The 20,536-nt window shown below is 57.9% G+C and overlaps 1 protein-coding gene across 1 annotated transcript in view; it reads right to left on the bottom strand.

Annotated features, from left to right (window-relative positions):
- RIPOR3 (RIPOR family member 3) overlaps positions 1 to 20,536 on the bottom strand; it is an 80,843-nt gene that overhangs the window by 7,359 nt on the left and 52,948 nt on the right. Inside the window, exons 3-15 of the mRNA XM_034640536.1 lie at positions 13,465 to 13,611; positions 9,558 to 9,636; positions 8,012 to 8,035; positions 7,760 to 7,828; positions 6,733 to 6,882; positions 6,499 to 6,562; positions 6,115 to 6,158; positions 5,823 to 5,948; positions 5,601 to 5,746; positions 3,865 to 3,994; positions 1,963 to 2,535; positions 1,154 to 1,284; positions 143 to 266 (exon numbers count right to left, since the gene is read on the bottom strand). Coding sequence (XP_034496427.1) covers positions 143 to 266; positions 1,154 to 1,284; positions 1,963 to 2,535; positions 3,865 to 3,994; positions 5,601 to 5,746; positions 5,823 to 5,948; positions 6,115 to 6,158; positions 6,499 to 6,562; positions 6,733 to 6,882; positions 7,760 to 7,828; positions 8,012 to 8,035; positions 9,558 to 9,636; positions 13,465 to 13,611 — 1,807 coding nt within the window. The remainder of the gene's footprint in view (positions 1 to 142; positions 267 to 1,153; positions 1,285 to 1,962; positions 2,536 to 3,864; positions 3,995 to 5,600; positions 5,747 to 5,822; positions 5,949 to 6,114; positions 6,159 to 6,498; positions 6,563 to 6,732; positions 6,883 to 7,759; positions 7,829 to 8,011; positions 8,036 to 9,557; positions 9,637 to 13,464; positions 13,612 to 20,536) is intronic.

Raw genomic sequence — 20,536 nt, 5'->3', positions numbered from 1 at the left:
CTCCCTGGCTCTCAGGGTGGGGGTCTCTCTTCCTGGCACCACGCTCCCCACCGCCATCAAGAGCAGTTCTTTGCAAAGAGGACTCCCAGCCCCCAACCCGGTTTCCCAGCAAGCCGTCCCCCCGCCGCACAGCCCTCAGCACCTGCAGCAGAGCTCTGCAGACTTGGAGGTGGACCGTAAGCAGCCTGTCCAGCTCCGGGGTCCCGGCCGTGAGCTCCGTAGAAGACGCCTTCCGTGGGGGCGGCGAGGGTGGGGTCCTGTCCTTTCTGAGTTGGATTGAGAAGAACCGGGTGACCATTCCAGTTAGCAGCCCAGCCCCCTCCCAGAGTAGAAGAAACCGTCCCTCCCTGGACAGTGGTGATCAGGGAGGCCCACTCCGGGTCCCAGGGAGATAGAGTTATACCAAGGACAAGACTAAGAGAAAAGGAAAAGCAGCAAAAGCCGGCAACAACTCAAAACAGGTGGTGGGATGGTGTGGGCCCTGGAGACAGGGAAGCTCTGGACAGGTCTGCCCCCCTGGCCTCAGTGTACTCATCTGTAAAGTGGGGACAGGAATACCAAGCTCGGGGCAGTGAGGGGTAAGTGCGGCCCTGCCAGCCAGCAGGCCTGCCACCATGTTTGCTTCATGGTAGGAGCTGGGCCCGAGGACACTGTGACATTGGCTGTCGGGTAGGAGTGCCACCCCCTCCCCGTGGGATCGTGAGAGGAGAGGACTGAGTTTACTGGGTATCCTCTTCGGTGCTGCTGAGATTTGGTACGGGAGCCAGGCATGAGGGGGGCGGGCAGTTGGGGGCTGCCTAGCTGAGAAGGAAGCTGGTGTCGGAGGTGAGGGTGGATGGCTGGGCAGAACAGGGAGCTCAGTCACTGCTCACTGCTGCTCGTATGTGGGCCTTATTGTCATTCTTTAAGGTAAACACAAAATAGCCCGTTGCTCAGAGCTCAGGACCGTGCTGGGGGACTGTCATTCACTCAATGGTCAGTACAGGCCTGCTCTGCGCCAGGCAGGGGACATGCAGGGGCGGGCGCACAATAGACAAACAAGGTAAGTACAAATTGGGCCCAGGGCAAAGGAAGGCACCAGCCAGGAGGCCGACAGGAAGCGTGGAACTGAGGCTAGTCCCCAGGGTCAGCGCTGGGAGGGGAGTGCACTTACCGGGGACCCTGGCAGCCCCCAAACAGGGACAGCTCCTGCGGGGCGAGGTCTGCGTTGAGGAAGGCGAAGCTCTCCAGGATGCACTCCATCAGGCTCTCAGCAGAGGCGTGCTCCTGCCGGGCTCCGCGGGGCTGCGGAGGGAGCAGCGAGCCCTTAGGGCAGACCCTTAGGACGGGGGCTCACGAGCACCATCCACCAGCAGGGCTGCGAGCCTCAGCTGCCCAAGTGCGATCCCCCAAGTCAAGGACAGGTGCAGGGGCGCGGCACTCCCCGAGGTCCCTCCCAAATAGCCTGTGACGAGGTATGGCTCGGGAGCACAAGGGACGTGGATCTGAAAGGCCTCACCTGGCTCACAGAGCCCACAGGGACAGGGTGAGTGGAGTGAGTGAGTGATGCAGGTGGGGAGCAGAACGTGCGCCCTCCCCCAAGAGGGCCAAGAGGTGCCCTCCCCCACGCAGCTGCGTGGCGCCTTCTGTGGCACCAGCTCTGACCCCGAACACACTCCAGGTTTGGGAATGGAACATCCAGCTTCAGCCCCACCTGCCTGGGTCAGAAGATGCCAGATGGGGCTGTGTTCTTCCTTGGCCAGATGCAGAGCAGGTAATCTACCCCGATCCCCAACGTCCTCTTATAATCCCCCTCCCAGCCAGTGAGGGCCATTATTCTCCCCACTTGACAGATGAGCAGACTGAGGCCCAGAGGGAAGACCTTGCCCAGTATGCCGGCCCAGGCTGGCTGCCCCCGGAGACTACGCCCCCTTGTAAGGCACCGGTAAAGCAGGGCTGCCGCCCCTCGGTGAATAAACGCACCTGCAGCCGCTCCCGGAGGCCGAGAACCTGGTACTCCAGCTGCCGCAGCTGGGGCTGGGCAGGGTCCACGGACCTCAGTAAATCCAGGACCTCGCGCAGGGGCCTCTCGAGGGTCGCCTCAGGCCCATCCACTCTGTCCTCGGTTTCTCCTTCATCGTGCTCTTTCTGGCTACCCAGGGCTGTATGGTCGTGGAATGGGGAGCCCTGTGGCAGCTCAGGGCCCCCTATTCCCAAATTCCTCCAGCCAGGCTGCTCCACAAAGGAGCCTCCCGCCAGGTGGGCCATCTCTGGCAGGAGGCCCAGGGGCTGGGCGTCTTCCTGGGCCTCCTCTTCAATGGAGGTGTTGGGGCCAATGGCCAAGGGCAGGAAGCCCACGTCTGAGGTGGATGCTGACGTGCTCGTCTCCGTGTCTCGGGGGTCCTCGGAGCTGAACGAGTCCATCTCGGGCAGCTCCTGACTCCGGCTCCGCAGCCCAGGGCCCCGAAGGTCGTTGTCAGATAGGTAGCTGAGGATGGAGGGGGCCCTCGGCCCCCCCAGCAACAAAGCCTGCTGCGCGGGCTGCTGTAGGACAGACTGGGGCAGGGGACAGCACCAGCCTTACTGCCACACCCGGGACGACGGCAGGGCCCCCAGCAGCGCTTCCCTCCCTAAACACGCTGCATACTCACCCTGTCGGCGTGACTGAGGCCCACCAGGGTGACCGGCGGTGCTGACAGGACCCTGCAGCCTCTCCTCACTGATCCCCATCGTCCCTCTAACTCACTCCTTTCCAGTCCCTGAGGCCACTGTGCTGCTTCTCAAGTCCTCCAGGCTCCTTACCTTCCTGTCCCAGGGCCACTGCAGTGACCCTGTTCTCTTCCTGGAACATTCTTCCCCCTAGCTCTCTGGGGTCGTGCCCTTGCCCCCTCAGGCCCTCACTCAAATGGCACCTTCTCTGGGGACCTTCCCCTGCACACCCTATATTAAGGAGCAAGTCCCACCTTGCCCCGTCCCCTCCCCCTTCCTGCTTATGCTCCCACGGTCCCTAGCCCCTTGGGCAGGCGGTGCTCCCTGAGGGCACTGTCCTCACCTGGCCTAGAACAGAGCCTGGCACAGAGTTCTGAATGAGTGACGTGAATGGGCAAGCCCTTGCCCCCTCTGCTGCAGCCCTTCCCGTCCCCTCAGGCAGACCCCTAATAACGCTTGATGTTCCCACAGCACCACCTGTTCTCTCAGGCCTTCTTTCAAGCACTTCTCATTTATTAACTCGTTTAACCCTTGCAAGCTCCCACCAAGTGGTGCTGTTGTTTTCAGTTCTCTGATACAGAAATTGACGGCCAGAAAGGTTGAGTGACTTGCCCAAGGTCACACAACAGGAGAGAGGCATAAACAGAATTTGACCCCCACTGGTCTGGCTACCAAGTCCATACTCTGGGACAGATGTGATTTTTTTTTTTTAACTGAAGTATATCAGGCCCACCATGGCCAAAATATGGAAGAAGTTGACAACAATAGTTGGCACTAAGGAAAGAACCCAGATCTCTGGAGGTCACGGGAAAGAGATGTTTTACTGTGCACTATGTCAAAGTATTACTAGGAACATATTAAATTTAATTTTAAAACAAATAAATTGGAGGCCAAGGCTATGGCGGGGGTGGTAGAACCATCCAGAGAACCCCAATTCCAGACTTCCAGGAGAACCAGCCAAGCCCGGAACCAAGTCCAGAGGCCCCCAGAATGGAGGGTTGACAGCGAGGAAGAAAAAGTACTGAAAACCACGCAGGTTGACCCCAAAACAAGGGAGGCTGAGTCCAAAGCTTGCTACCCCCGGAGGCGCCAGGCTGCTCCGCCAGCCCCGCATGCTGGCCCCTGGGGAGCTGCCCCCGTCTGCAACCGCAGACATCCCTGCCCCAGCTCACTCACCAGGTAATACCTCTCTCGGAAGCTGGGGGTGCTTGGGGGTGTCCAGTTGTACAAGGAGCCCTTCCTGCTGCCCATGGAGAACTTGCCTGGGGGGCTGGGTGACATCAGGAAGCTCTCAGTGTCAAACGGGCTGGAGGAGAGAGCAGAAGGGCAGGGTGTCAGCAACGCCTGGGAGGACACCGGAGCACAGACTAGACCGGGGGACTTATAAGAGGGATGGAGGCTTGGTGGGGCCCTGGCCTGGGGTCACAGGCACAGCCTGGGGACTCTAGGTGCACATTCTCAACCCCCTTGGGAACATCTCAGACTCCCACCACCCTGAGGGCCCTGAGTCAGAGGGCAAGGGGCAGCCATCGGCCACCACTCATGTGAATGGGACCTCCTTTAGAGGTCCCCTCAGAAGCTCAGCAGAGGCACAGTGGACACTCAGTTCTGCCATTTTCTGGGTCAACAACGTCACCACCCTTCTTGTCCTTATCTGTAAAGAGGCGCCATTATCTATCAAAGGACCTCTGTCGGTCCTGGTCACAGGTAAAGCTGGAAATCCAAAGGGAACGTGTGAAACACAGGGCAAGTGGAGCTCAGCCGGGCCCTAACTGAACCTGCCTGGGGAGCCAGGTCTGGGTAACCTCCCCGCCCCACCGAAACCTGCTCGCTCTCCTTTGCACAAAGGCCTGGCTCCCGCTCCGCGGGGCCCAGACACTGCAGGCAACTCCTGGGAAGCCTTCCCTGCCTGCCTAGGGCAGCTGCAGGTCACGGGATGCCTGAGGCCTTGCATTTGCCTGGCCTCCAGCTAGACAGCACGGGGCTGCCCACCACCCTATAGACTTGAGGGGCCTCCCGGGGAAGAAGTGTGCTCAGCGCCCCCAGACAGATGAAGACACTGAGGCTGCAGGGACTCACTCGCCCCAATGCACCCAACTCACTGGGGAGAAAGCAGCATCCAGTGACCCCGGGCTGGGACGCCCACCCCAGGAAGAAGAGACTGGAGAGACTGGCCCCAACCGGTCAGAGCAAACACCAGAATGGAGGAAGCATGTGTCAGCCCTTAGCTCCTGCTGCCTTGGGGAGCAAAGAGAATTCTCTTGAAACAGGTTTCATTTGGAGGAAGAGCAAACTACAAAGCCTGCGGAGACCACTAGCATTCATGGAATGGCCCAAGAAGGTGATGAGTCAGCCGCCCCGGACGGGCGTCCCCCCTGGTCCCCTGCGATGCCTGATGGAGAGTCCCCCGCCCCTGGGGAAGTGGTTGTTTTCATGAGTGTCCCCCATCCATGGAGTCCGTGGTCCAGGGGGCTAAGTGACTGCTCAGGCTGCACCTGCTGGATGGCAGGGGCCAGTGGGGAATGAGGTGGTGGGAGCAGTAAGGAGAGCCCTCCTGGGCAGAGGCCAGGCTCCTCCATGCACCCCAGCCCAGGAGGCCCCTGATAAGGGCTCTGGCCGGCACGGGTCTTTAGTTGTAAGAAGGGAATTGGAACTCAGAGGGGCGGGGAAGGTGGGGTGGACAGAGGCCACAAAGAAGTCTAGGCTCCAGCCTATCTGTGGGGGGGAAGGAGCGCGGGCGCGCTCACGGGTGGGCGCGCTCACGGGTGGGCGCTAGGGTGCAGTCAGACCACTAGGGGGAGCCAGGGAGGCCCCTCATCTCTTGACTCCAGGCGGGAGTCCTGTGGATGGGAGTTTGGGGCTGGCTTTGGGCAGGCGCCTCAGAACCCCAGAAGGCGGTGGCCCCCACTCACTTCCACAGCACCTCCAGCTGCAGCTTGATGGTGCCCAGCTCTGTGATGTCCACCACGATCACCTGCGGCCTGGTCGTGAAGAAGTCAGTGATGTCGCACGTCACAGAGCCCACTGCCAGTGAACTCAGGCCCCTCAGCTCTGTCACCTGGGGGGTGGGAGTTGTGGATGGTGTCTGAGCTGAGCCCCTGCACACCCCGGCCCCGCCCCCAGGCCCCACCCACCTTGATCTCGAAGTTCTCATGCAGGGTGGGGATGAAGGCCTTCTCCTCCTCCTCCCAGGTCTGGCTGTCATCTGACTCAATCCGGCCCTTCAGCTTCCAGCGCTGGCGGCCCAGGCGCATGAGCACCTGTGGGCACGGCCCAAGGAGGGCTAGGTCAGCTGCCTGGGGGCCCTCCCTGCTGGCCAGGGGCGGGTGGAGACAGAAACCCGGCTGGGACCCTGGTTCCCAGCAGCTTCCAACCCCCGAAGGCCTGGTGGGGGAGCCTGAGGCCTGACAGCGGAGGTGGCCATACCTCATACTGGTCTCCGGGACAGAGGCGTGCGTAGCCCACCAAGCCTGGAACACAGAGACGGGCTCATCTCCTCTCTGGCCTGTTCTGCCCCTGCCCCATGGACCACAGGCCCTCACTGGGGGATCCCCTGCCCAAGAGTGGGTCTCCGCTTCAGGGAGGGATAAATCATCAGGATGTCCAGTGGACAGGACTGGGCCCTCGTGTCCAACTCAGGGGACGGGACTCGGCTGAGGTCACAAGTCCCATGAGTGGAAACCCAAGGTTTTGCTGGGACCCCTGGGATTCTGACCAAACCCCCACCCTCAGCAGAAGTCCCAGGGCCCCTAACAAGGCCTGGGGCCCCACCCAAGCTGCCTTCTGCCCACCCGCTCTCAGCTCTGTTACCTTTCATCCTGATGTGGAACTCTCCCAGGTGAACCTCCAGGGCCCCCTCGATGAGCCACATGTCCTGCAAAGCCCCACACAAGGTGGCTCACCGCCCAGCCCTGGGCTAGGTGAGGTGGGGGGAGGGGGCACGCAGATCCTGCCAGCCAGAGGCCCCGGGGGCAGAGAGGGATGCTTCCTCGGGTTCCAGCGCCCCCCCCAGGCTGCCCTCCACGGCCCCCACTGTCCACCCACCTCGGTGCACTCCTGCAGGCTGCGGCCCAGCTCCTGCAGGCTCTCTCGGGAGGCGCGGCTGGGCGGGCACCTGGAGAAGGCTCTCTGCATGTTGGAGGCACCGTCCCGCAGGCGGCACTGGAGACAGTAACCCTCGAAGAGTTCCTCCACCTGCGGAGGCCGCGCGCGCTGGTGGGCGCCGTCCGTGCCGAGGCTCAGGGCCCCGGGCCTGCCTGCCATGCTCACCCCCTGCGAGCGGGCACGCAGCCCTGCGCTACTGGGCTAGCGGTCCTGGGTCCCCGTGAACGTGAGCCTGGGTCAGGGACCACACTGCTCATCCGCTCTGTATCCCCAGCGCCTGGCAGCGGCGGACACACAGCACACGGTAAACACTAGTGAACTGGATGGGTACACGCATCACTTCCCCTCTCCCTGCCCAACTTTTGGGCTGTGAAACAGGGGAGGTGGGTTTGTGACACCCTGCCCAGCCCCTGGGCCACCAGGAGAGCAAAGCGAGGACGTGGAAGAGCTGGCAGAGTATAAAGCTTAAAGGACTTGCTCTGTGACCTTGGGCCCATCCTCGTCCCTCTCTGGGCCTCTACTCTCCCATCTCTGCAATGGGGTGGTTGGACTCTGCCTTCTCGCCCTATAAGATGGAGCATGAGGTCTTTCCATTTAAACCCCACACTCCTGGGGCGCCTGGGTGGCGCAGTCGTTAAGCGTCTGCCTTCGGCTCAGGGCGTGATCCCGGCATTCTGGGATCGAGTCCCACATCGGGCTCCTCGGCTGGGAGCCTGTTTCTTCCTCTCCCTCTCCCCTGCTGTGTTCCCTCTCTCCCTGGCTGTCTATCTCTGTCACATAAATAAATAAAATCTTTAAAAAAAAATAAAATAAACCCCACACTCCTGGGGACCCCAGCGCCCCCTCCCCCGACTCCCACCTCAGGGCCGAGCCCGTGCAGTCCCTGCTCCTCCTCAGCCTCTCCCCTGCTAACCCAGCGCTCCAGCATGCCCTTGCCCTACCCGTGACCTCCGGGAGGCAGGCTGACCTTGCTGATGTGAAACTCCATCTTCCGGATGTGCNAGCCGGGCCAGCCCCTCACCACCCTCAAGAAAGGCTCATCATTGAACGCATCATTGAACCTTTTCCCCCATTTGTAAAGTAGGGAGGAAATCCAGGTATACCTCCTGCAGGATGGCCCGAGGGACGAAATGTGAGCAACGACATTGGTCCCTCTCCCAGCAGGGCCCAGCCCTGGCCCATGTTGCTTACAGCCCTGCAGACAAAAAGTCACACTCACCTTGTCCAAGTCATAATAGAAAGCCTGTGGGGGAGAAGAAGGGGGGGAGGGATGGGGTGTTAGCGCTCCAGGTGCTCCTCCGAGACCCATGAAGCTACATCCCAGGGGCACCTGAACTCAGGTGACAGAAAGCCAGCAGCCATGCCCTCCTGCGCGGCCTGCAGTCAGTGGCCTGGTCCAGAACCCCGGGGGAAGCGATACACACGTGCGCTCTGGGTTGAGGCCGTTCTCAGCCCGACTCTATTTCCCAGCTGTGTGTCCCAGGCCAGTTACCCCACATCTCTGAGCCTCTATCTCCTTGTGTAAAATGGGGTGGCCATTGCACATACACCCGCCCCATAGGGTTGCCATGAAAAGGACGAGGTAAGCCCTCAACAAAATGGGGACCGTTGCGGTCTGATTGTTTAAGGGGTGATTTTGGCCAGAAGAACTGAGGGAGGGTACCCCCACCCTGGGGAGGGGTTCAGGCTTGGGAAAATGCAGATCTAGACAGGTCCAGCCACGCCAGGGGCCAGAGGGGCAGCCAACGAAAAGAACATATCGACTGGGCAGACCGTATGAAGGGCCAGAGAGTGAGTACTTTTGGCGTGGGGGCCGCGTGGTCTCTGCCACATGGTCTGCACGCAGCCACGCACAGCACGGCAGTGTCAGCTGCGGCTGCATGCAGAGTAACTATTTCCAAACGGGCCCTCGGTTGCTCACGTAGCTTGAATCACCCTGCCTGACCCGGGACGGTTTTCCACGAAGTCAGAGATTCGCTAGAGAGAGCGGGACGTGCGACAGTGGTAAGTTGCAACTTCGTCTTTCTAAGACGACTGTTGACCAAAACCTTCTGTCCGCGTTCGTGTGTTTATGTGACCGGGGAGAAAAATAGGGAAAGAGAAATGCTAGATTGTCCTCAGGGGTTAAATAGGGTGGGACGCTGAAGACTGGGGAGGAGGGGGTGTCAAGCAAAAGGAAAGGTGGGTTAAATCCCCCCTAAGGTGTGTGTTTTCCCACATATGCATTTATGAGAAATTGTACGTGTGCACTTGTGAAATTAAGACTCCACGTAAGCTATAGAGAAATAGGAAAGTTCTCAAGCCTTTTCCTGGAAGGAAAAAAAACTGCACAGGAAGCTGAGAAGCGGCAGCGTCCAGGGAGGCAGGACCCCAGGTCCCCAGCGTGGCCACCCCTTCCCGCGCCTCCGTGTGCCCACCTATGAAATGGGAGCAGCTAGACCGTAGGAGCCTTCATACACTTGCCTACCTTACGGTTACTTCTAGAGCCAGAGTGGAGGTGAAATGCTGGACCATGAGGGGGGAGGGGGGAGGGGAGACAGGAGAGTAGGGGGAAGGAGGGTAGAAGCTTTCTAACTGTCTGTGAGGTTAGATCTCTCAGGGGCCAAGTGAGGTGAGTTCATCCCAAAATAAAACAGTCCATTCCTTAGGCCTCTGAGCTCTGAGACTGAGATTTACACCCTTGGTGTGGGCAGGGGGGTGAGGGAGAGTCCATTTTTGCACCCCACCAAGGCTGCTTGGGTGGGAAGGGCAGGGAGAGGTCTCACCAGCCTCGAATTCCTGCGGGTGTCCTTGTGGCGACCTGACAGGTAGTCCAGCTCGGCCTGCTGGATGCACAGATACTCCCTGCGAGGAGAACGAGGAAGAGGAGTTTGCCAAGGAACAAGAAAAGGAAAAGAAACTGCCAGATGACCAGTGTTCTGGAGTGGAGGCAGCCACAGCTGCCAGCAGGAACGGCGGTGGTTCTCGGCGGGCTCAGCGGTCCAAGGGGCAGAGCCATTCCGCCCACTGGAAGCCTGGCCCCAGCTCGGTAAGGCTCCAGACCCCACATGCTGAGGGCACAATCTCTCCATTAATTCACCAAACAGCCGCACAAGCAGGTTTTACTGTTATTATACCCATTTTAGAGATGGGCAAACTGACCCTCAAAATTGGCAAGTAACTCAGCCCAGAGTCACAGCAGGGAAGAGGCTGAACCCAGATCTGAACCAGGCAGTCATCTCCACTCTCTTCGCCCCAGCCCATGCAGAGGTCAGCAAGAGCACGCCTCCCTCACCGACAAAGGCAGGCCGTCCTGCTGTCTGCATGTTTAGGACCAAGGACCAGAGAGGGGCTGGAAGACCCATCCTGGGAAGCACAGAGAACGCTGTGGGCCTGGAGGGGACCTTTCATGTTCTTTTCCAGCTAAAGCGCCTTAGACCTAAAACCTGAGGTCTGGACTTGGGGGCCGGGGTGAGGCCCCATCCTGCTTCATCGCAGATTTACTGGACCACCCCAGGAAGGGGACTCACCCTCTCTGGGCCCACTTACACCACCGTCTGCCAGGCCACTGCTCACTTAGGGGTTGGGCTCCCCGGGTAGACAGGGATGCTGTGGAGTGAGCCCAGACAAGTCCCAAATGTGTGGTCCTTAGGACTCAGCAGAAGCAGTCCTGGGAGATGAGCCGCTTAAAGATAGGCTCAGGCACACACCCCAGCTCCCACTCTGCACCAGCACTGGGCCGGGCATGCAGTGTGCGTCGTGGGTGGAGGGCGACGGGTGCCCCCTGGGCGGGAGTCAGGACCTGGCAAGTGAGGGAGGCGACATTTACCCTTAACCCCAGGAGGAGGGGGGAACAGAGGGCAGGTGGGCACCGGCCCTGGAACCCCACTCCCTGCTTCCTGACCGTGGGACCCTGGACAAGTTGCTTCCAACTTTGGGACTCAGTTTCCTCTCCTGAGGAGGGGAGGAGGTTAGGAGATTCTCTGGTAGCGTTCTTCAGGGATTCAAGGACGCGATGTGTACAAAGCCCCAAACGAGCCTCAGCTGCTGCTGTTATTATGATTAATTAGTGAGGCCTGAAGAGCAGGACAGGCATCCCAGCGGGAAGGAGCGGCGTTTGGTTCAGAAAGTGTGCATGTACCACACTGAGATACCACCTTACGCCTGTTCGAATGGCCAAAATAGACAAGGCAAGAAACAACAATTGCTGGAGAGGACGTGGAGAAAGGGGATCCCTCCTACATTGTTGGTGGGAATGCAAGTTGGTACAGCCACTCTGGAAAACAGTGTGGAGGTCCCTTAAAAAGTTAAAAATTGAGCTACCCTATGACCCAGCCATTGCACTACTGGGTGTTTACCCCAAAGATACAGACGTAGTGAAGAGAAGGGCCATATGCACCCCAATGTTCATAGCAGCATTGTCCACAATAGCTAAATCGTGGAAGGAGCCGAGATGCCCCTCAACAGATGACTGGATTAAGAAGCTGTGGTCCATATATACAACGGAATATTACTCAGCTATAAGAGAGAACGAATTCTCAAACATTTGCTGCAACATGGACGGCACTGGAGGAGATAATGCTAAGTGAAATAAGTCAAGCAGAGAAAGATAATTATCATATTATTTCTCTCATCTATGGAATATAACAACTAGGATGATCGGTAGGGGAAGAAAGGGAGAAAGAAAGGGGGGGTAATCAGAAGGGGGAATGAAACATGAGAGACTATGGACTCTGAGAAACAAACCGAGGACTTCAGAGGGGAGGGGAGTGGGGGATTGGGATAGACTGGTGATGGGTAGTAAGGAAGGCACGTATTGCATGGTGCACTGGGTGTTATACGCAACTAATGGAGTATCGAACTTTCCATCAGAATCCGGGGATGTACTGTATGGTGACTAACATAATATAATAAAAAAATCATTTAAAAAAAAAAAAGAAAGTGTGCATGTGTGCTGATCCAGGGATATGGGCGACTGGCAGCCTGCGGAGACACCCCACTGCCCAGGAGCTGCTCAGGAGAGCCACGGCGCAGGCATATGGAGGGAGATGGCACATTCGGGGGAACCGGTGAGGATGGGGAGTGAATAATAGAAGAAAAGTCTAGAAAGGTTGAAGGTCAGAAAGAACCCTGCATGCCCTCCCAAGGGTAGTAGGGAGCCATTGGAGAGACTTGAGTAGAGCCGGGCAGCAGGTGAAGAAGGGGTGGGTGGGGGCGGGGCTGGGACTGCAGCAAGGTGGCTGCTGGGAGCCAGAAGGACCCTGAACTGCGCGTCCAAGCTTGAGAGGCTACTGGTAGCAACCCCTCCATGTGACTTGCTCTTGGGGCAACACTACACTTAAGCCAGGGCCCTGACCTCTTCCGTGAATCTCAGGTTTGTGCCTCGACTACCTCCTTTCCAATCCCTCTTCACCCCCAGCCCCTCCCTCGGTAAATCCTCTCTGTTCCACCGTCAAAATGTATCCTGAAACTGACCCTGTGCCCTGACCACCCAGCTGCCACCTGGCCAAGTCCACCATCGTCTCCCACCTGGGCCCTTGCAGTCACCTTCTCACCAGCCTCCCCCCTCTTCTGCCCTGGCCCCCTGCAGTCCATGCTCCACATACAGCCAGAAGGATCTTATTAAAACCAAACTCAGATCACGTTCTTCCCCCACGTGGAATCCTCCGTGGCTCCCAGCCCCACCCCAGAGTGAATGCTATGTGCTCACAAGGCCCCCAGCATCCCCCAGACCTCCTCACCCCTCCCTCCCTCTCTCAGCTCCCAAGCCGGCCTGCTCACTAAGCTGCTAATGTTCTAATCATGCGCCTGCCCCAGGGCCTTTGCACCTGTGGCTTCCTTGGCCTGGAATGTTTTTTTCCCATTATCTGGTGGGCTCACTCCTTCACCCCTTTAGATTTTTGCTCAAATGTCACCTCCTGAATGAGGACTTCTTTGAACCCCTTATTTAAAATCAGCCCCAAGCCTTCTTACCCTAATTTGTTTTCCTCCATGGTATTTGCCACCACCTGACTTACTCTGTATTTTGTTTATTGTCTGTCTGTCTCCCGTTAGGAAGCTCCATGGCAGCAGGGGTTTCTGTGTGTTGCTCACTCCCACGCCCTGTGCCTAGCGCTTCATAAGCCCTCAATCAAAAGATGTGGTGTGAGTGACTGAATCTTCTCGTCCCGGCCTCTGCCCAGCTAACCAGTCCACCTCTCCTTCACTCACATCCAGCCACCTTGGCCTCCTGTCCTACATGCTTCTTCCTCAGGGCCTTTGCCTGTGCTGTTCCCTCTGCCAGGGACACTTATCTCCCAGAGGCCAACACAACCATCTGGATCTCCTCGATAAGTCTCCCTGGTCACCCTGTCGGATAGGCCTTCCACATGCTGCCTTGCCATCACCTTCCTCACTGCACTCAGGGCTGGTGGGAGTTACGTTATTGATCGTGTCCGTCCCTCGTTGCTGTCTCCCCTCTACGCCATAAGCTCCATGAGACCAGGGTCCTCCAGCAGCCTGTACTGCGCCCCTAGAGCCCAAGGACAGGCCAAGTGTGGAGCTGCACCCAGGACACAAATAATAAGCAGGAGCTGGCTCCCTCTGCGGCCTCTTACAGACAAGACCCAACCGCGTTCTTCAGGGAGGGGCCAGGAGGAGAAGCAAGTGAGGACAGAGAACACACATTTTAAGGGCAACAAATGGGGTCCTTACTTGAGGCCTCTCTTGAGGGCTTCAAAGATCTTCTTTACTTGCTGCGGCTTGGGGTCCGGGCAGACAGACCCCTTCCGCAGCGTGCTGTACATCTTGGAGGCTTTTGCAGGCATTCGAGACCTCACCGAGTTCCCGTGGATGGACTTCCTGTGAGAAGGGAGGAGGGTCAGAGCAGGGATCTTAGACAAAGCCCTCCCCGGAGGGCAGGCACTTTGGGATCAGAGGTCAAACCCCAGGCTGTCAGGAGGCCTGACTGAGTCCCATCCCATGGCCACCAAGCTGTGTGGTCTCAGGAAAGACCCTCCGGGCTTCAGTTTCCTCATCTGCAAAATGAGGGCTTGCGTTTGAAGATTAAAAAAAAGACAAAGAACCTGACTTGAGAAATTAACACAGTGAGAAATACATTCAAACTGCCCAAAGGCCAATGCTTTCTGCTCAGTGTGCTCTGTCTACACAGGCAAACAAGTCGGGAGGGCAGATCATAGCCGGGCACCTGTTGGCTTTGTCTGCCCGGGATCCAGGCCCTTCCCTTTGGAAATACCACCTCCGCTGTCCTCTGGGGCACCTCCCTAACTCTGCTCTTTATACTGGTTTTAACTCATATAGTGGTTTGGAGGGAGTTAGCCTGACAAATCAACACACACACACACACACACACACACACACACACCCCTGCACACATATACACAGGCATTTGGAGGCAAACACATGTCCCAGGGCTGGGTTAGTCAACAGAGTCCACTCCCCTGGCTCAGGGAGAGGCATGGGACACAAGTCTGGCCAGTAACCCTGCCTGGAGTTTGGTTCCAAAGTCACAGGCAAGAAAAAGATTCTTTCTTCTGGCATTGCTATTCAGGGGGAACAGACACCTGGAACTGCCAGCCATGTCCTTTGCATCATGTAAGAAGAATGAAACCAATGCAGGGAGAAGCGGGTGGAGGTGGGCCAAATCCACACCACGATGAGTTCCTGGATCCAGCTATGCCTGAAGCTAGACCTGCCCATGGAATTTCAGTTACGTGAGCCAGTTGGTTCTCTTTTTGCTTAAGCCTATTGGAGTTGGGGGCACGGACTGAATGATCCTAAGACCTGGTGTCTCCCGGCAGTGACAGCTGTGTCTCTCAGCCCTTGAGGGATACACCAGCGTTTCAGGATTGACTGCAGTAGTACAGGGTGCGGGTACCCTTGTCACAGTACAGGGCTGGTTTCACGGGCGTCTGAGCCCCTTCTAGAGTCCTACGATCCTATGCCTTGTCCACTAGGTGCAAGTCCAGGGCGGCTGACACACTCACCACCAGGCGCGCTTCAGTCCATTCTCTGAAGGCTCAGCCTCTAAAGACACTGTTTTCCAGATGCCCCTACACCAGGTGCGGCTGCAGACTCCCTTCTCACGGAAGAAACAAGGGTGGAAAGGACACTCAAACTAACATCTGGGTCAGTTTCTTAAAGGAGCGGCTAGCCTTTCTTTCCAACTTCCTCCCTCCCTGTCTTCCTCTCAGGTGCGCTAAGGAGCCAGCTTCAACCTGTGCTCTAAGGGGTGGGGGATGGGTGGGGAAAGAGAGTGGTGCGGGGATGGGGGAGGAGAACAGGGAGAGAGAAAGAAATGTTGGGGGAGGGGGAGGAGAGAGAGAGAGAAAGGGGGGGAGCATGCACGAAAGTGGGAGGTGGGGAGAGGTGCAAGGGAGAATAATCAGTCTTATTTAAGTCCCTGTATTTGGGGGAGTTTCTTTGTCAAAGGAACTTCACCTCTACCATAATGCCATTACCCAAGCCTCAGTTACTTCTCTGTTACATGGGAAACAGGAGACCCTGAATCAGAGAGGGGAGCTGCAGCTCAGACATCTGGCACAACGGAGGCAGTCGGTGCTTGGCAAGTGTTTGCCACTGTTAGAATCATCACATCCTATCTGTGTCATCCCTGCACCCACAGCCTGGAAAACAGTAGTGCTCAGTCAATCCTGAGCTGAACGGAACGAGGGAAATACAGCGTGACGTGACGTGGGGACTAGAGAGCAGAGACGTCCGGGAACCCAAGGCACTCAGCTGGACCTCAAAGGAAGAACAGGACGAGGGGTCAGTCCCAGGAGGGTGTTCCGAGTCAAGAGTGAGCCAGGGAGGAGAGGAGCCATCCAGTCTGTGTGTGATGGTGGGCGCGCAGCAAGGAGCCAGGCTTGATTGGAAGCAGGGCAAGAAGATGCGGGTGAAGCTGGATATGGGGGTCCCTCCTGCCTGGGGGAACTTACAATGGGTAGACGGTCAGCTCCCCAGCTTCAAAGACCTCGAGGACAACAACGGGGAAGAATAATGATGGTGCACGGACAGAGGTGCGCTCTGAGTGTCCGCGGCTTTCCGTGCCTGCTAAGGGCTTTATATAAATATCGATTTTTAACCCCATTGCAAGCTAGGGAAACTGAGGCTCAGAGAAGTCACTTGCCCCAGACCATGTAGGTGGCAGAGCTGGGACCCAAACCCACACCTGGGCACATTCCCAGCCTGGGAGGTGAAGCACCCATCTGGGAGCAGGTCCTCAGGATCACCTGGAGGACCTAGACTCAGGTCACTGAGCCCTCCTCCGACTACAGTTTTGGGGTCACTGGGTCTGGCCTGAGAATCTGCATTGCTAACACGTTCCTAGGTGCTGCCAATGCTGCTGGTCCAAGGACCACTGTCTGAGGGGATTCACTATCGGCTCCACTCGGGGGACACCCTCCTGCTGGAAACCCAGGTATGCCTCTCTCCCTGGGAGCCCTGTAGAGTTTCCTGCACTTTTGAGACCTCAGATCAAGGGTCCCGGACTCACGCATTCATTCAAACACTCATAGAGCGGGGCTTTCCTTGAGTCAGGCACTGTGATGGGAGCCAAGGGGCCCGGGTCCCACCCTCGAAGGCTCTCGGTCCACGGGAAGAGAGGAGGATTGTGGTCTGGAGAGCCAGGCAGGGGGCAAGCGGGACACGGCTCCAGCTCCCTCGGCAGGTCTGAGAGGAGCTCGCTGGCACCCCAGGAGGCTGAGCGGGCAGCCAGGCTATAGGTCCAGCCCAGCCAGACACTGCACGGTCCACACACACGTACGCACACGCGCACACGCACGAGCACACACGCACCTGCTGCTGACTCCAGAGAGAGGAGCCGTCCAGCCTCCCCTCCGGCTGCGCTCCCTCCCCCCACCCCGCGTCTGTGCAGCCACATCACAAACCAGCAGCTGGAAATAGAGATGCCAGGCCCTGCCTGAGCGCGCTGACAATGGGTCCCAGAGGATATTGCTGCAAAGACAGATCCGGGAGGATCGGGGGCCTCGCCAACCTGGGAGCCTGTACTGTCTCGTGAGACACAAGCTCCTGGTCAGCCGCCCATATTCCAATCCCAGCCCGAGGTTACCATTACCCAACATACTGGAGCCTCAGTTTCCCGATGTGTAAAAGGGTGTAAGAAGAGTGCCTACCCCATGGTACAGTCATGAGACAGTCCTTCATTCAACAGATATTCCCTGAGCACTGACTGCACACCAAACACCACTCTAGGGGCTGGAGGTAAAACAGTGACCAAAACAGACAAAACCCATGTCTGTGAGCTGCCAGGCCAGCTGCGGGGGGGACCATGGGACAGCCAGCGCAGGCTCTGGAGCTAGATGCCATGGTCTCTGTGGTAACCCCACTTACAAGCTGTGTGACCTTGGCCAAGTTATTGAACCTCTCTGTGCCTCAGTTTTCTCGTCTGTAAAATGGGCACCAGACAGAGGGTGGCTACGTGAAAGTTGCGTGAGTTAAGAAATGGAAAGGGCTTTGAGCGGTGCCCGGCAAAGTGTAAGCGCTGTGTAAGTGTCAGAGTTAAGTAAGATAATGAACATCAGATAGTCCTTAGTGCCGAGGGCAAAAATAAAAGCAGGATGATAAAATGGCATGGGGGTGAACAGGGAAGGCCCCCCCCAGTCAGCCCCGGGCACAAAGCCTGGTACACCCCCACTGCTCATCCCTTACCTGCTTTTTGCTGTTATATGTCAAGTTACACTTTGGGAGGCCGCGAAGGGGCTGTGCTTCCTCCTCCCTCACCCTGCCTGAGGCCACATCACCCACCTCTTGGAACAGGCCCTCCACAAAGCGGACATCTCCGGGCAGGCAGAGACGGACCGGGCTGCTGCCTTCAGGGAGGAGGGTTCCAGACAGGCGAGGGGCCCTGGCCGGTGGGCGGGCGGGAGGCAGACAGGCAGGAGGCAGACAGGCAGGTGGAGTTGGCAAGGAGCCCTGCTCACCTGCCAGCTCCCGGGGGTCCACGGTCCCAAGGAGGTGGGTGCCCTTGGCCGGGCCCCGCTTCCATCTACCTGGCTCCCGGGGAGGCTCTGAGTTCAGGGCTCTTGTCTGAGGTTCCACAGGGCGGGCGCGGTGGCTGCTCTGAGTGCTGGACGCCTGTGTCTCCTTCGGGTGGCGAAATCAGGCTGCATGTCTGGCCTGGTGACCCAGCTGCCGGGGGAGGGAGCAGCCTCTGGGGGCGGATGCTTTACCAGCTCGGGGAGGACTCAGTCCATATGAAACAGCCTCTGGCATCCCAGACAAGCTTCCAGACAGGCACGTGCCACCCAGTGGCCGCCGCCCTCACGTGAGGCCACCGGGACTGTCCCTCTGCCTGGGGTTGTCGACACGCACTTCAGTGCATAGCTGCTGCAGGTGTGGGAACTGGAGGCAGGCGGGACTGGGAGCGGCCACGGGGCAATTATAGGACCAACCACACACGTTTCAGACCAGGACCCAGGGCGCTGGCGGTGTAAGCTAACCTCTTCTCCTGTGTCTGGTGGCACTGGGTGGGTAGAGGGGGTGAGTAACATGCACAGGGCACACACAAGGGTCAAGCCTCACGAGGGCTAGCCTGTCCTTACACAAGCCTCTGAGGTGTCGCCCTCTCTACAGTCAAGGAAACAGGGGTTCAGTGACTGCCTCTGGCCGCAGAGTCTGCACCCCTCACTGCTCCTTTCTCCAGCCTCCTTGCCTCGAAAATCAAAGGCTATAGCTCAGTTTTCACCCCCACATGCCCCAGCGATCCCAACAGAAGGATGCCCAAGGTGGCCAGGACAGTGGCTCCTAGCTCACAGGGGTGCCCTCCTGACAGCCTGGGGGAGAGCTGACCTGGCTGAAGAGTGGCAGGAAGGGGTGAAGAGCAGCCATGCCTGTGAATTGGGGCAGAATGGGACAGCATCAGGGCCTGGCCCCCTTCTTCCTCTCCCCACCTTATTACATATGGCCTTATGTTATAATATATAATATACGTGGTAGATACGGCCTTGTAATAGCCATCACTCACACCTTAATGTAAAATTTCCCCACCAGATAGATCACTTCCTCAAGTGAATTCTTTGGTTATGGAATAAAAAGCCACGGCCAGAGTCAAAGGGGTTTCAGGTGCCAGGACAGGGGCGAGGGTTGGGGACAAAAAAGGCATCCACGAGCCTCGATCTCCTGCTCTCCTATCTGAGGTTATTTTTGCCTGCCTGCCTCGGCAATGTGGCTGTGCTGCAGCCTGGTTGGATTACCTGAGAAATAAGGCCAGAAGGTGAGGTCTGAAACCCAATCTAGGCCATCCAGGCGCATAGCCAAGGGTCCAGACTCCCGGGAGTCGGACAGAGACAGGAAGTTAAAAACAGATGTGCTGCCTCCCTGTCCTCATGGGAAGCTTCTTCCTCACCCATGGGCAAGGGGGCTGAAGAGACTGAGGCCAGATGGTGGTCACTCAGGGACCTCAGAACCCACCCACGCTGGGAGTCTTCCGGAATTCCCTGCGTGGGGGATCCTCCAGGAGAAGGAGCCCCCAGGAGAGGTCTGGCCATCAGGGTCACCTTTCTCAAACCAGGATGCAGATCTTACAGGACGTGATCTTGTCCTTGCTGATGGCCAATGAGCCTTCATGGGACAGGGTCAGATCCCCTCTGTCCTCTTCCCACTCAGAGTGCTGACACCAGAAATTCCAGAGTGGGGCAGCAAGAGATCAGGGACCCACCTTGGGACATTATCTGGGCAGAGCTCCTGCTGGGGCCTGCTGGAACATTCCCATGGATGCAAGGAAATCCAGAGGCCCCCAAAGGCCTGGCAGGGGGACAGCTGCAGGCAGGACCAGGCAAGAATTCATGAGACCCAGTGCAAAAGAAAAGCGGGGCCCTTTTTCCAAAACATATTAAGGATTTCGAGGAGGCAAGAGCAGAGCGTTACATCTGAGTTCGGGGCCCTGGTGAGCACACACGTGGCACACTCATGCAGCCGGCCTGGGCCGCAGGGTGTGTGGAACCCCACCATCCCCGCCTGCCACTGCCAGACCACATGAACAAAGTCCCCAGGGTGCCTCTGTGTGAATTAGAGTAAGGTCCCCACCAGGTGGACCAGCTGCACGCCAGGGCCCAGAGCTTGGGAGGGTTGCATGACTGGATGTCCTCTTGCCTGGGTGACCTGCACAAGTGTCCTTAGCAGCCCTGATTACAGACCCCATGGGGTGGGGGCCCTGAAGAAGCCCAGCAGAGGCAGCTGGGGAGTGGTTCCATCAAGGAACATCATCATTCCCCGGCCAGTTTACTTAGCCCCTCCCAGCAGCACTTATGGAGTGCCTACTGTATGCCTTCCTCACAATGGCATCCACACTTTCTCCTCTTGGAGGCTGGGAGTGGGGGGGAACTGGGCGCTCACTCCCTCTGGGAATTTCCGTTTCCGGTGCTTCAGCCCCTTCAGAGGCTCCCCTTGCACTGAAGATGTCCTCACCGTCTCCCACAAAGCCCTGTAGCTCCCTCTCTCACTTCTATCCCTCAAGACAGCCACGCATCCCCTTTCTGCGCCGCAAAGCTCATCTCCACATCAGGACATTTGCACTGGCTGCCTTCTCCACCTGGAAGACTTCCCCAGCACTGCCCGCTTTCTGCATGAAATAGGCAACTTTTCTCTCTGGCTTTAAATGTGCCGCTTTGCCACTGAGGGCCTCCTCTGAGACCCCTGCTGCCCTCGCACAGCCCCGTTTTAATTCTCTCACAGCACTTGCCACCAGCTAAATCCATCTTGATTACAGTTGGCTTCTTGTTCGCTGCCCTGACAGGAGGACAGGGCC

Source organism: Ailuropoda melanoleuca, chromosome 13 (genome assembly GCF_002007445.2).
Source record: "Ailuropoda melanoleuca isolate Jingjing chromosome 13, ASM200744v2, whole genome shotgun sequence".
Classification (NCBI taxonomy): Eukaryota; Metazoa; Chordata; class Mammalia; order Carnivora; family Ursidae; genus Ailuropoda; species Ailuropoda melanoleuca.
Note: the sequence above shows the minus strand (reverse complement) of the source record. Positions and strands in the feature narration are given on the sequence as shown.